This window comes from Enhydra lutris, unplaced genomic scaffold (genome assembly GCF_002288905.1).
Source record: "Enhydra lutris kenyoni isolate GAN:26980312 unplaced genomic scaffold, ASM228890v2 scaffoldscaffold26, whole genome shotgun sequence".
NCBI classification, from domain to species: Eukaryota; Metazoa; Chordata; class Mammalia; order Carnivora; family Mustelidae; genus Enhydra; species Enhydra lutris.
The window spans coordinates 12856451-12872822 of record NW_019154110.1 but is presented as its reverse complement, the minus strand read 5'-3'; the positions used below and the strand labels follow the sequence as shown (position 1 = coordinate 12872822).

At 34.5% G+C, this 16372-nt stretch overlaps 1 protein-coding gene across 3 annotated transcripts in view; it reads left to right on the top strand.

The window, feature by feature from the left end:
• The window catches only part of LOC111151269 (mediator complex subunit 13), a 104061-nt gene that overhangs the window by 52031 nt on the left and 35658 nt on the right, over window positions 1-16372 (top strand). For 2 of the 3 annotated variants that reach the window (XR_002640847.1, XM_022509144.1), the window contains exons 10-14: window positions 9215-9428; window positions 10853-10934; window positions 12600-12721; window positions 14368-14458; window positions 14590-14804. Coding sequence is in view for 2 of the 3 variants with exons in the window: in XM_022509144.1 (XP_022364852.1) it covers window positions 9215-9428; window positions 10853-10934; window positions 12600-12721; window positions 14368-14458; window positions 14590-14804 (724 nt within the window). In the remaining variant the exon portion in view is untranslated. Of the gene's footprint in view, window positions 1-9214; window positions 9433-10852; window positions 10935-12599; window positions 12722-14367; window positions 14459-14589; window positions 14805-16372 lie in introns of all 3 variants that reach the window. The other variant, XM_022509146.1, reaches the window with a different exon arrangement.

Genomic DNA, 16372 nt, shown 5'->3' with positions numbered 1-16372 from the left:
GGGGAGAGGAAAAGAGAGAATCTTAAGCAGGTTCCATGCCCAGCATGGAACCCAAGCCCAGTGTTTGCGGGGGGCAGGGGGGAGCTCATTCCCTCAATCCTGACATTATGACCTGAGTTGAAATCAAGAGTCGTCGCATGCTTAACTGGCTCAGCCATCTGTGCCCCTCTTCATACATTCCAGAATGAAGGAATAGGGGAGTTGATTGGCAGGCCTTACTCATTTAGTAAATAATTTAGTGTATTCTTTGTATTGATTCTGTATACTGCTTTATGATAACTGTGTGGGGGATGATTTGGAGGGGAGGCCTGGTACCTAAATTCCAGAATAAAAAGATGTCAGATCTTGGGTTTTCATCAGGTAGCTTATTCATTTTTCTTAGAGAAGGAACTCTTACTCCTCCATTTTCAGCTCTTATTTTTCAATTCTGTCTGGAGATACAGGTCCAAATTTTCTCTCTCTCTCTCTTTTTTTTTTTTTTGAGAGTTTGGCTCTCCTGTTGTTTATATAGGTTGCCTATAGCCCCCTCTTGCATGTTCTAGGCCATGACCTTTCTCTGCTGTGTTTCATTGATTTTGAGCTTCCCTGAGACTAAGTAAAATGTGTAGCCCATTTGTAGCCTCATCCTATCTCATTTTCCTTACTGTTAAAGGTTTATTCTCTTTTTATATTCTTTATTTTAGCGGACAAACCTGTGTGCCTTACCTAGCTCTTTGAATCTTAAAGATACTCTGGTATTTTTTTTTTTTTTTAAATTAGAATTAATCTGGATTTGAAACTTAGGGACTTCAGGATACCCTTATGATCATGGAAGAAACCTAGCTTATTAGTTTTTAGTCAGGAGATCTCATGAAAGCAAATGATGTCTTGGACACAAATCTAAAAGATCTGAGTACTGGAGGTATTATAAAAGTCCTAAGTTCTTGTCTGGAACTACTGTTGGTCTTTCTGTTTCTGTACTTCTCTACATACATAGTAGAGTGATCATTATAAGTTAAATGTTATGTTACTCATTTGCTTAAAACCCTTGAGTAGTTTTCCTTTACATTTAGAATAAAATCCAGACTCCTTCCTTATCTGAAAGATTCTGCCCAGTTCCTGCTAGTTCTTCACTCTTATTTACTAACTCTCTTATTTGCTTCTTGATTTCATGACATCAACTTTCTTGCTATTCCTTCAGAAAGCCAACCTCATTCCTAATGACCTTTAGAATTGTATTACGGATGGGGAGACAGTTCACCTTTTCTTATTTAGCCCTGTTGAAAAGTTACCTTCTCAGGAGGTATTTTCCTGACTATTATCTAAACTCCCCAAATCACTGCCTATCTTGTACACTGCTTTTTAAAAATTTTTTATATTTATTTTTAATTTTTTCTTTATATAGGTTATCTAAAATTACATTATGTATTTGTTAATGATCTTTTCATTAAAATGTAACCTATATGAGGGCAAGGACTCTCTGTCTTGTTTACTGCTGTATTTCTCTAGCATACACACACACATATACATGCCTAGAACAATTCTAGGTCCATAGTAGACATTTGGCAAATGTTGGGATAAATGAAACAATGGTATGGCCCTAGGGTTACTGATTTTAGAACTTGTTTTCTTTCTAGATTTTATTTTCTTATTTAATGTATATAAAATGTAGCATTGTGAATATTTTTAGCTTTACAAACTTACAGGGTGAGTTTTTATGGGCACATCATATTCATAAGATCCAAGAGTCCTATCCATAACTTTAAGTAAGTGTATTAGCTGCTTGTGTGCATGAATGAACATCAAGTGAAATGAAATGAAGGTCTCTTAGAAGTTAATGCAGTTTAATCTTAGAATCTGTTCTGATAATATTTGACATTTTTCTCACTGAATAAGAGAAGGAAGAAGCATAATGCAGAAAGGTAGCATGCAGAGTAGAATGGTGCTGGGTCATGATTATTTAAATTAAGGAAATGACATGCTTCTATCTGTTCCTGGTCACCATTTTTTCTACTTCATAAAAAGAAAGGAAAAGAATGAATAAAAGGTGTGTGTGTGTTTTGTTTTGTTTTGTTTTGTTTTTAAATTCTGTGTCTCATGTAAGTATTGTTTTGGTTTTACTAGTTACTAAATGTATATTGTGTCACAGTTTACTTTTAGATGAATCCTTTTTATTGTTATAGTAGATTAGAATATAAAAAATACCACAAAAAAGTAAGCCCTCAGCTTAGCTGCTTGAAACATGAACTAAAACATTTATGGAATATAATTGTTCTGTATTTGATAGGTTAGAAGTTTTTTGATTTTATTCTTTCCTTTTGTAGTTAACTGTTCTATGGCTGTAATTCTCAGTTGGGGCAATTTCTTATTTCCCCACTCATACCTTCAGGTGACATGGGGTAGTGTTGTCACAACATGGGGCTTGCTAAATATCCTACCATATATATAGTACGGTCCCCAACAACAAAGCCCAAAATGTTAATAGTGTTGAAGTGCTTTAATATCATGAATCATTTTTAACAGAAATTTGAACTCTAGGATAGATTACTAAATTAGGCCAAACCTGTTTACTGATTAGTTTTACTAGGGAGATTCCTAGTTTTACTAGGGAGATTCCCCCATACTATTTTATTATCCAGTAAAATATCTGGCATGGGCTTTAGTGTTAGCATTATGCTAAAGCAGAAGTTTTGGTTTTTTGATTTGTTTGTTTCCATATGTTAAAAGGATCTTGTTTGGGTAATTTAGTGATTCTGGTCCAGCTATTAATGTTACTTGAGATAGGAAGCCATGAGGATCATCTGTCAGATGATATTCCTTGTCATTAAAATAAGTTCTGTGAATTAATATTCTCTCACTGGCATTTAAACAACCTTAAATTTTTAAAAGAAGCATTGTATAGCTTTAAAGATAGGATCTTTTCAGGGCACCTGGGTGGCTCAGTGGGTTAAAGCCTCTGCCTTCGGCTTAGGTCATGATCCCAGGGTCCTGGGATAGAGCCCTGCATCAGGCTCCCTGCTTAGCAGGGAGCCTGCTTCCTCCTCTCTCTCTCTGCCTGCGTCTCTGCCTACTTCTGATCTCTGTCTGTCAAATAAATAAAAAATCTTTAAAAAAAAAAAAAAAGATTTTTCTAGTCAGAGTAATCCATTCAGAAGTCTAGATTTTTATATAAATAAATTTTTGAATTCTTAGTAGACATTGTAAATTTCTAATCTTTTTCCATACTCTTGAGTTTTGAAAGCATATTTAAATATATGGCAGGCAGTTAGGGGGCTATTGTAACTCCTATGTTTTTTCACCCTTTTTAAAAGATCATACTCCTCAAAGATATATTTTATCAGTTTGAATAAAACTGAAGTTTCTCTAATATGCAAAATGCTATAAGGCACTGTTGGAGTATAAAATAAATTTGGTCCTGGCCCTAAATGAAATTGTAATCTAATGGAAAATAATGTTAAATTCTCTGATAGAAGTATACATAAAATATATTAGGGATGGAGAACCAGAGTAAAGAATAATTTCATTCCATTTATGAAGATCCAGAAGCTTTATGTAGTTTGGTATGGCTAGATTATCTGGTGTTGCTTACTAGTTTGGTATGTCATGATGAGTAAGGAGTCGTGAAAGGTGGGGTAGGGCTATATAATGGAATAGCAAAATATTGTTTATAAGTTTATGTATTAATGTATTATCCTTAAGATGATAGGGGCACTGGTGGAAGCTTTTTTGAGGTAGATAAAATAACAGGTTTTGGAAGATAGGATTTTAGAAATACTAACCAAGTAGCATTATTGAAAGACTGTTTAGATGAAGAGAGATGTATGAAAGGACGTCAGTTTGGACATCTTGAATAGCTCAGATACAAGGTAATTGAGGGCCAAAGGAAAATTAGAACGAGATCATTAGAGATGTATGGATTTTGTGGATGTAGAGTAGGCTGAAGAACTTTACAGCCAATCATTGAATAGTAAAGTAGGGGAGTAATAGAAGTGTTAAAGACCAGCATATTTATTTTATGAGGGAAAGAGGAAAAACAGATCTGAATGCTGCTTTCCTACTTTTTTACATTGGACTAAATCTTAAGCTTAATTTTTATAGTTTTTTTAAAGCGAAAGAAGCTGTTAATCTCTTGTTATCTTGAAGGAGAGGGATTGGGAAATTTTTATGTCTCTGTTAGGCCTTTGTGTAGAATATGACTTTTAACTATGTGCTTGTAATACATATACGTTGTAAATTTGTGAATTCAGTTTTAGGAGCCTGCTTAAAGATTCAGTCAGGCAGTTGTCAAGTGTTTCAAGCTTAGGAGAAAACTTATATTAACCCAGTTGGAGTAATACAGAGGCATAGAGGGGCAAGAATGTATCAGTAGAAATTTAAAAAGAAACTTTTTAAATAAAAATTGACAGGTGTGTGTCTTTTTAGAAAGTGATGAAGGAGGAACTTGGATGTTTGTTTTATTTATGTTAAGTGAAAACTCGATTTCCATTTGGTGTAAGTTAAGTTTTCCATTGATTGCTGTTAAAAGGTGGCATTGTGCTTCCATAATAGGTGAATAAACAAAAGAAAGCAATACTGTTGGTTTTTCTCATTAATTTTAGGTGCTGTTGGCTGCCTAACTAGGACAGAGTAATAGGATTCATCATTTTTAAACACCTTCCCAGTGTGCAGCATTGATGCCAGATTTTTAAGCAACTACTTTAAAGCAAAATTCCTTCTTAAATGTCTTAGTGTTTGTTCAAGGAGAAAGGTTGGGTGGCACATAGCATATCCTACATACACGATATACACATCTGTGGCCATCCTCTTTTTGCTTCTAGTTATTTTTAGTTTCTCTATTAGTTAATGATAGCATCTATTTTAGAATAGTGGCTTTTAAGACCTTGTAAGTTTTGAAGATAGAGTTTCTGCAAAGAAACATGACAGTTGTTAATATCATTTTTCAAGGGCTTAGCTTAATACTTAATTCTAGTATTATTTGTGATTGCTTAAAATGGTCTTCTGTTCTGAATCAGAGGGAAACATTTCTTTTTTTTTTTTTTTTTAAAGATTTTATTTATTTATTTGACAGAGAGAGAGATCACAAGTAGGCAGAGAAGCATGCAGAGAGAGATGAGGATGCAGGCTCCCCGCTGAGCAGAGAGCCCGATGCGGGCCTCGATCCCAGGACCCTGGGATCATGACCTGAGCCGAAGGCAGAGGCTTTAACCCACTGAGCCACCCAGGCACCCAAGAGGGAAACATTTCTAAACCCTGAGCAAGGAAGAACTATGCTTGAGCATATTTGTATCATGTTTTGTTTGGTAGTAAGGCCACATACATCAGGGTATTTTAACCATAGCATTCATCAATAGAACTAGATCCTACATTGTATTAGTGATATATCCAGTTTTTTATTGTATATATTAAATGGTTTTTAGAGTGTGTTATTTGACCTTTAAAAGTTAGTTTTAGTTATTTTGTTTCATAGAAGTCTATGATGAAATAAACTTTTGATTTACTGTATTCTAAATCTTTTAAGTAAATCTTATTTGATAATACAATAAAGCTTTACTTTTGACAGCAAGCTTGACTCAGTTTAAGGATTGATTCTGAAGATTGGAGATGATATTAGAAAAGGTACAATTAAAGAAAACGGGATTTTTTATATTTATTGAATTCATTTATTCCTTAACATCTTCTTCTGTAGTTTATCTCCTTTTATAAATGTCAATCTTAATATTGTCATATCTTGTCTGGAAAGAATTTTATTGAATAAAGGCTTAAAAGCATGTGCTACTCTAAGGTATGTTAAATTCTCTACAATTGTATTTCAGGAGGGGCATGTGGGTGGCTCAGTTGAGTGTCCTAACTCTTGATTTTGGCTCAGGTCATGATCTCTCAGGTGGTGAGATCAAGCCCCTTGTCAGGCTCCATGGTCAGTGGGGAGTCTGCTGGAGATTCTGTTCATCTCCCTCTGCCCCTCCCGCTGCTCATGTGCACAGTCATTCTCTCTCTCTCTCTTTAATAAATCTTACATAATTATTTTTAGGATGGAATGTTACTGTTGTCATAGTAAAAGAAAAGAGATACAATTAATGAATAATATAAAAGTAATTTCAGTTTGCTTTGGGCTTTGCAAAGCTTCCTGTTCATGGCTGTACCTAATCCTCTTCCAGCTGGTCTGTATTTAGCTTTATATTTGATTGAAACTATCTCTGTAGTTAACCATTTGGCTATATGTCAGTTTCTTTTAGAAAAGGAGAGGTGTTATTCCTGTTTCACAAAAGTATGTGTATACTACATAATTGGATAGTGTTAAAGTGACTGAGTTTTTAATTTGGCATCTTTTAAAAATCACAATTTTTCTACTCTTAATTATTTTTAAATACAGAAGGATGTGTAATGTAAATTTATATTTTAATATTTGTTATGACTTGATACTCATGATACTATTAACTACATTTAAATTCTTTGCATATCCTAATGTCTGTGATAACCGTTCAATAAAATAACAAGTTGTCTTTAGGCACTGCATTTGCTTTACTCATTTTTATTCTTCATAGAGCCCTATGCAGTAGGATTGGTCCTTTTAATATTACTGCACACTAATTTAACTACCTATGTAAACAGTGTGGCAGTTTTTCTGCTTCTGCTAGAGGACAACTTAATATGAAAAGCAGAGTTGTGTTATTCAGCCCTTCACAGAGTAGTGTTGTCTTTCAGGTTGGTGGTGGAGAGGGGTAGGGGTAGTGCGATTTTACACTTTTACCCTATGAATAGTTAATTTGAATATACGTACTTAAAATCTGTCTAGCCCAACTTTGCTATATATTATCTTAGCAAACCATTTTTTTCTGCATAGTTTGCACATCAAAGAGAACATACCCTTCATTTCCTATCTTATAACGTTAAATGTAAGTTTTAAGTAAGAAAATCTATGTCAAAGTAGATGGAAAAACCATTTTCACAGTATTTATGTTAAAATCTAATAGTTCAAAAAATAGTTACTTAGGGTCTAACATGGTAAGGTATAAAGCTACTCTTAAGAAATAAATGTTCATTTATAGAACAGTACTACTCTAAAAATTGTTTTTTTTTTTTTTAAGATTTTATTTATTTATTTTAGATGGAAACAGAGTAGGAGCAGAGGTGGGGCAAAGGGAGAGGGCGAAGCAGGCTCCCCAACAAGCAGGGAGACCAACACACAGGATCATGACCTGAGCTGAAGGCAGACACTTAACAGACCAAGCCACCCAGGCACCCTGTCCTAACAATTAATTGTAAAACATATCCCTGTTGACTAGATAGCCCCATGTTTTCATGGAAGAAAGTCTTTGTAGACTTGGGATTTTAGTTTTGGGGATAAATGGGCATATTAGGAATAAAAATGGCATGTATGATATTTGATAGCAGGTTTAGAAAATACCAGTTACCTTTTTTATGGCTTCTGTTTCAACCTTAGTTTATAGTGCTTCTAGTGCTGGGCATTGGTGAATAGATTTAAAAATATATCCCTCTCATTCCAGGATTTTCTGAACTAGCATATGCTTTCGTCATTCCCAGATCTTAGATCTCTTAGGATTTTTTTTGTGTTAAATTGTTGGACAGAAAGTGGTAGCCATACCACTTCCTGATGAATAAAGATGGCTTGTTTCAAAGTACAGGATTTAGGATTATTAGTGCAACCCCAACATCTCTATCCTATATGGCTTTTAGATTTGACATATTCATTTAGGAAATACTTACTGAGTTACTTTAACATGCCAGGTGCTGTTCTAGGCATTTGGAATATTTCAGTGAACAAAGACAAGATCCTCATCATTTAGGGACTTATATTCTACTGAGAGTGACAATCAGCTATGAACATAAGCAAGTTCAGAAGTATGTTAAAAGATAACTGCTAAGGAAAAATAGAGCAGGGCAAAGGGGTTCAGTGTTGAGGTAGTTGAGCATTTTGCAATTTTAAATAAGGACTCATACATAGGGTGACATTTAAACAGAAACTTTTAGGAAGTAAGGGAGATGGCCATGCTGATATTTCGAGAAAGGATGCTCCAAACAAAGGGAACACTCAGCAGTGTATCAGGCCTGTTTGAAGAATATCAAGAAAGTTCTTGGAAGCAGAGTGAGAGAGGAAGGAGTAGAATAACAGAAGGTGAAGTTGGGAGAGGAAAAGAGAAAGATCATGGAAAACTGTGGTAGGATATTATAAGGACTTTAGTTTTTATTCAGAATAAAATAGTCCTGCAGGATTTTGACCATGGTCTGACTAGAGGTTTAGCTGCTTCTTTCTGGCAGCATAGGAAACTCAGCTTCACAGACAACAGAGAACATGAATTTGGGAGTCAAAAAGTGTCTTACACAAACCAAAATCAAATCATTTAGTATTTACACTCACCAAGCACCCCCGTCTTCAGAGATGGAAAAGTTCTGATGCTTTCCAGAATTCTGGTGTGCAAATCAGCTTGTGGCTTCTTTTTACCTTAGATTTTAGCTTTCTCTGATCTGTAAGTTTCTACTAGTTTATCTTTCCAGCTTCACTGTTGTTTCCTCTCTTGTTCTGTTGTTCTTTGTCATTTTATTGGATATTTATTGGAGAATATAAAGAAACATAACGTTTATTACTCACCATGTGAAACCATAAGGCTGATAATATAAAAATAAATTTTTCAGCATGATCAGAAAAAAATCTTTAAAGTACTTGTGCTGAAACTTGCTATTATAAAACCTCTTGTCTGAATTAATAATAGTTATAATGTTATTTGTGGAAGACACAGACTAGGTCTTTAAAATATTTTGTAACTATCCATTCATGCAGTGGGAAGATGATAATCACTTTCATTGTATAAATATATAAATTGTATAAACTTGTCTCACCATGTAGTCCACATTTTGGGAGTTCCTATCTTGGAGCAGTTGCAATTTAAGAGTCCCTTTCAGTGAATGGATTTGGACACGTTAATGCATTTGAGGATTTGGGAAAAAAGTGGATTACCAAAAGAGTATATTTTGGTGAAAGAACATAGCAAGAAGAGGCTTAGATTTTAGCTTCATTTCTTTATTGCTAAATTTGAAGGTTTAATAAATCATATAACCTTTCTGTGCTCTGGTTTCTTCATTTATATAATGAAGGATTGCAGGTTAGATGATCTCTAAATAATCCTGAAAACTTTATGATTCTTAAGGCACATTGTAATTTTTTAATGATTTTATGGAAAATAAATACTAATTTTCTAATTTTGTTTTTTTTATGCAGGTTAATGGTGCAATGTAAGAAACCTTTAAAAGTTTCTGATGAATTAGTACAGCAATATCAAATTAAAAATCAGTATCTTTCAGCAATAGCATCTGATGCAGAGCAAGAATCTAAAATCGATCCATATGCATTTGTTGAAGGAGATGAGGAATTCCTTTTTCCTGATAAGAAAGAAAGACAAAATAGTGAGAGAGAAGCTGTAAAAAAACACAAGGTGAGTAAAAGAAATCAAAGTACACCAAAGGGTCACTAATGATTTGTAACACTGCATGTATACCACACTTCTCATTATTGTCTTTTAAAATAGAACAGATTAAAAAAAATAGAACAGATTTATCATTGTAACTTAGGAAAACTTTTTTTTTTTTTTTTTTTTTAAAAAGAGAGCAAGAAAGACCAGGGTGAGGGGAGGGCAGAGAGAGAGAGAGAAAATCTTTTTTCTTTTTTTTTTTTAAAGATTTTATTTATTTATTAGAGAGAGAGTAGGAATAGGGAGGGAGGGGCAGAGGGAGAGGAAGATGCAAACTCCCTGCTGAGCAGGGAAGCCTGACACAGGGCTTAGTCCCAGGATCCTGAGATCATGACCTGAGCTGAAGTCAGACGCTTAACCAACTGAGCCACCCAGGTGCCCTGAAAGAGAATGTTAAGCAGGCTCCATGCCCAGTGAAGAGCCCAACATGGGGCTCAAGCTCATGACCCTGAGATAACCTGAGCCGAAATCAAGAGTCAGATGCTTAACTGACTGAGCACCCATGTGCCCCAGGAAGATACGTTTTTTTTTTAATAGGTGCGTCAGGCACATTATACAAAATTTAAGAGCTTGTGTGGACTTTATAGCTGGTCTCTAATAATGAAAAGATTCTTACTGTTTAAGAGTTTTTGGATTAGAGAAAGTACATTAACTTCTGCGATACTGAAATCAGGGCATTTAAGTAGATAAACTCTTGATAAACTGAATTAAAATATGCTATAGGTAAATTGCCAGTTTTCAAAAATACAATAAAATACACAATGCCTAGTTTATAAAATACATGATATTTTTAAATGTGAGTTAAGAACTTATAGTGTCCCTTAATGTATTTTGTGTAGGATATAGAAATATTTATTAAAATGTAAAAAAATCAAATATTAGAGGATCTATTAAGCACAAGATCATGCTGTTAAGAATTTTGCCTTAAAAACGAAATGTAGACATTAAAAGCTATAAAATTGTGAAAAGGATCCAATAATAAGTGTAATACAAAGAATTCATTTCCCAAAGTTTTTAGCCTTAACTGTGTGGCCGGTACTTGAAAATTTGTCCTTTTGTAAATATGAGAACAGTAGTAGCTGGGAAGGCTATAGGTGCTCTAGAAAGAATGTGGACTTTGGAAATTGAGAGATTTATGTTGGAATCCCAGCTCCACTATTTATCAGATATATTTATTTATCAGATATATTTCCTGGGTTATCTTTAACACTACTTTTTGCCTGTGAGTCGAGCATAGTACTTACTTATCATATAGGTTAGTTGTGGGAATTAGTATGTCTGTAGAACACCTGGCAGGATGCTTGACATGACACGTAGTTACTCAATACTTGGAAGATTTTGTTATTTTAAATTATATATTTTAATCTAATATGTAATACTGTTTGCAGGGAGAAGATGGGCCATCTAGTGTAACAGTTTTATCACATGAGGAAGATGCTATGTCATTATTTAGTCCCTCTATCAAGCAAGGTAAAACTTCTGTTTCCTAATAAAGATATTGCATTGCAGGATTATTACTACAAACTAATTTGATATTATTAGACTTCTGTTGTTCCTTTTTGTGTAATTCATAGGTTTTATAGAGAGGTACCTATCTTAAAATGATGGCTTTATTGTTTATTTTGCACTGGGAGAAGCAAGTTGAGGTGGTAAAAATCCTTTGTTTTCCATTGTTGGAAGTTTGCTTTCTCACAAATAAAAATAGTTCTCATCTTTAAAATGAGATTTAAGAGATCATCACCTAAGGTCCCTCTCAGATCTGAAAATTTACAAATTAGGCTTGACTATAATTTTGTTGTCCTTTTCTCTCAAATTAGGAGAACTGTTGCTGAAATTACTAATTTAACAAATAATTTTCAAGCAGGTGTTACATGTAGGCATAGTTCTTGACACTTTGAAAGTATCTGACTAGTTTTGTTGTGCTTGGAATAGGCATACGACAGCACGTTCTTTTACAAGTTCTATTTAACTTTTGATGAAGGCAAAAGAAGTCCTTCGGTAGGTTTTTTTAGGGACAAAGTTCTGTTTTAATATTTGAAATAGAGAGGGTCAGGCTCTCAGAATAAGGAAAAAATGGTCTTTAATGAAGTAAATTCAGTTAATAATTTTGAGTAGCTTCATAGGTTAACAGTTTGCGTTCTTTGAGCTATTTACCTACCGTAGGATGTAGAGAATATGTAATTGCTATCTTGTACTTTCTCACAATCTGGACCACATACTGCATTCTGGATCATCTTTTGAGGTGGAGATTGCAAATCTTGGTTTTTAATAAGTACCCTAGATGATTTTTTTTACGCCAAATTTCAGAATTAATGTTCTAGTGAATTTTTAGAACTGACATGCAGAGGCACTTGGAAAGTGGCTTTTATGTTTCTGAAAATGAGGGCTATTTCAAGTCATTTGATACTCTAAGGATGCTTCAGAAGGTTATATATCAAACTACAAATTTGTTTTTTGTGTGTGGGAATGTAAGAGGAGTTTAACTTCCATTGGTATTTGTACTTTTTTCTTAAGTAATTATATATTTTCCCCCCTGCATCTTGGGGGGAAAAAAAGGGAAAAGGGAAATAAAATTCTAGAACTAAAAGGAAGCTTAACCAAAAGATAATATTTATTGAGTACTTAAGTGCCTAGCACTGGATAAAGTGTTTTAGCTATATCCTTTCATGTTTAGTTCTTGCCATTACTAAGGTACAGAGAGGTTAAGTAACTTGCTCAGGGTCATTCTATTAGTGTGAGTTGGGAATTCAAATTAATAATAGTCCATCTTACTCAAGAGCCAGAGCACTTAGTCATCGTACTATGCTTGTTTTACATTTCAGGAAGATAGAAAAATAAGAATGTGTGTGTGTCTACTATAGTTCTAAGACTATATCTTTTTATTTGATATATAAAATTGGAGTACTTAGCCGTGTTATGGATTACGTAGCGTTTGGTGAGCTTCCTGGAGAAGTTAGTACTGTTATGTTTGCAACTTTATTTCTATAAACAAATTTCTTAGATTTAAGCAAATCACAGTTTTTTATTGCATAATACTCTTACAAGTTTAAAGTTAGAGGTCTAGTTTAAATTAATAGAATAATATTTGGTCAGTTGTAGAATTTTTTATTTTGTTTTTCTGATTGACATATATAGATGCTCCACGCCCTACTAGTCATGCCCGTCCTCCATCAACCAGTTTGATTTATGACTCAGACCTGGCTGTCTCTTACACTGACCTTGATAATCTCTTCAATTCTGATGAAGATGAACTAACAGTGAGTATTCTATTAATGGTTAAGGTTATATTTTCTTTTCCTTGATCTTATATAGACTTTTCAGAAGTGATGTGTGACTTGAATAGTATGTTTTGCCCTGAAAAATAGGAAATATTTTGAAATTAAATTTTATTAATTGGTTTCTTTTTTTAAACTTATATTTGAGCAATCTTGCTATAGTGTCACATACAAACTGTAAAGGTTTTTTCTTAATTTTTTTATATTTGAAGGACATGTGTGATTAAGCTTAATTTCTACCATATATTCTTTTTCTGCAGTCTTTAGGAAGCAGAATTATTTTCCTGTTCTTTGATCTCTCATTTGAGAAATGACCCTAGAATTGACTCATGCATAAAATAATAACATTATAATTATGTGCCTTGTCAATTTATTAAGGAATACTGCTCCTTTGAATATGTTTGACATTCTAGCCATTATTATAAGACAGCTATATACTATAATAATGAAAGAGGTAGAAAAAGAAATATTTAACTTTGAACATCCATTTGCAGAGGAAGATGATTATAAAAGAAAGCTTAAAATGAGATTTGCTAGAATGTCAAGTCTCTAGCAAATTAATGAACTGAGTGCTGCATTATTATAAAAAGAATTCCATTTTCATCTGCATAAAGGTAGCTTAGAAACTTCTATAGTACTTTTGGTCATTCTTGTTCTATATAATATGTACTTTTAATCCTCTCTATGATACACACATACACACTACATATGTATATTTATGTATATATGTATATACACATATATGCACATTTGGTGTCTCCATTTAAGTGACCTAAGGTAGATATAGCTATACATAAACTTAAGTTCTATATCCCTGAATACTTGTGTAGTTTTATGCTTTCTCTCTGTTACCATTCATGTATCAGCTGTGGCTCTTGTGAGGTAAAAAGGTTGTAATTAGAACTCAGTCTGTATATTTATGACAAAGTGGCTAACAAAAGGCTTGGAACCAAGTTGTCAGGTCTGAAAACATTGGTGACAGATTGGAGATGGTAAAACGACTTGTTCAATGTATTAAAACTAATTTTTAGTTAGGTATCCTGTTACTTATCATATGAGATCTTTCTGAAGTTTGTGCTTTGTTTTACATGTTGTAACATTTTTGTAAGGGTAAGGAGATTATTAAACAAGATAAAAATGTAAATTAGATTTCAGAGGTGTGATTTATATAGGAAACTTCATTGTGTTTTATTTAAGGGGACAAATGCTTTATGGGTATCTTTTACTAAGAAGTAGTTCGGATATTACAGATCCTTATTGCACAGTTCCTTTTCTTTCATTCTTTTTTTTTTTTTTTTTTTTTTTTTAATAGGCTTTAAGTGGTAGGTTATTTTTGCTTCTGTGTGTTCTGAAAGTATTGGTCCTGTGTTTTGGAGGAACTTTTCCCTCTGTTAACTTGTAGGATTATCAAATAAACAGAGAAATTAATCTGGATTCATTGATTGCCTAAAAAGTGTTCTACATCTTTTTGAATTGTTTCTAATAACTAATATTTGTCTCTGGCACAACCAGAATAATATATTTGACGAATAGGGTTGACTTTCAAGTTATATCTTAATGATTACCATCTTGAATCACATTGGTCTTAAAATTTTAGATAAATAATGTGTTTTTGTTTTTGTTAATAGCCTGGATCTAAAAAGTCAGCAAATGGAACAGATGATAAATCAAGCAGTAAGGAATCAAAGACAGGAAATCTGGACCCACTATCTTGCATAAGTAAGCTTCCCAAATCTGCTCCAGATAAGTTTGCAAATTTTTAATCTGAATAAAATTCCCACCCCTTTCTTTTAAACACAGATTTACTTCTTTTTAGTCTTATGTTAAAGTGTGTGTTTTATTAAATATAGGCACTGCAGATCTTCATAAAATGTATCCTACACCACCATCGTTGGAACAACATATTATGGGATTTTCCCCAATGAATATGAGTAATAAAGAATATGGTAGTATGGATATAACACCTGGAGGAACTGTTCTAGAAGGAAATAGTTCTAGTATAGGAACACAGTTCAAAATTGAGGTTGATGAAGGATTCTGTAGCCCCAAACCTTCTGAAATTAAAGTAAGTATTTTATTTTTCTAGAAAAATAATTGACTTCCTATATATATTTTGTATATGGGGAGGGGAGAGGGGAGGCTGGGGAGGAGCAGAAGGAGAGGGAGAGAGGTTCTTAAACAGGCTCCACGCCCAGTGTGGAGGCTGAAGTGGGGCTCTGTCTCGCAACCCTGAGAGAGTGACTTGAGCTGAAGTCAAAAGTCAGAGACACCCTACCAGCTGAGCCACCCAGGTGCCCCTCCAGTATTTTCTTACAGACTCAGTATATTGCTATATTAAAAAATCTGTTCATGGTGAATCCTATATTGTGGTTGACAGATTTGAAGACTAAATAGTGGTTATACTATTAAGAATGCATTTAAGAACACTTAGGCTGGGGCACCTGGGTGGCTCAGTGGGTTATAAGCCTCTGCCTTCGGCTCAGGTCATGATCCCAGGGTCCTGGGATCGAGCCCCGCATCGGGCTCTCTGCTCAGCAGGGAACCTGCTTCCTCCTCTCTCTCTGCCTGTCTCTCTGCCTACTTGTGATCTCTGTCTGTCAAATGAATAAATAAAATTTAAAAAAAAAAAAAAAAAAAAAGAACACTTAGGCTGCTTCCATAATTTGGCTATTGTAAATAATGGTGCTATAAACATAGGGGTGCATGAATCCCTTTGAATTAGTGTTTTTGTAATTTTTAAAAAAGATTTTATTTATTTATTTGACAGAGCACAAGCAGGGGTAGTAGCAGGCAGAGCAAGGTGAAAAATCAAACTCCCTGCTGAGCAGGGGACCCAACTTGGGGCTTGATCCTAGGACTGTGGGCTGAACTGAAGGCAGCTACCTCACCAACTGAGCCACTCAGGTGCCCCACGTACCTTTTGAGTAGATATCCAGCAGTGTGATTATTGAATTGTAGGGTAGTTCTATTTTTAACTTATTTAGGAACCTTCATTGTTTTCCACAATGACTTCACCAGTTTGCATTGCTACCAGCGGTGCAAGAGGGTTCCTTTATCTCCATCAACACCTATTGTTTCTTGTGTGTGTGTGTTTTTTTAAACATTTGATTTATTTGACAGCTTTAAGTAGGGGGAGCAGCAGGCAGAGGGCAAGGGAAAAGTAGGCTCCCCACTGAGCAGGGAGCCCAACATGGGGCTTGATCCCAGGATCCTGGGATCATGACCTGAGCTGAAGGCAGATGCCCAACTGACTGAGCCACCCAGGCTCTCCACTTGTGTTTTTTATTTTAACCATTCTTATAAGTGTGAGGTGATTTTACTCTAGTTTGTTTGCTTAGTTTCTTTTTAAGGTAAACTCTATGCCTGACACAGGGCTCAAACTTAAAATCCTGAGATCAAGAGTTGCATGCTCTACCACCTTAGCCAGGCAGGCACCCCTCTCATTGTAGTTTTGATTTGCATAACCCTGATGATGAATGATGCTGAGCAGATGAATGGATAAAGGGGTATGTGTATACACACACACACACACACACACACACACACACACACACACGAATATTATTCAGCCATAAAAAAGAATGAAATCTTGCCATTTTTAATGACATGGATGGAGCTAGAGAGTGTAATGCT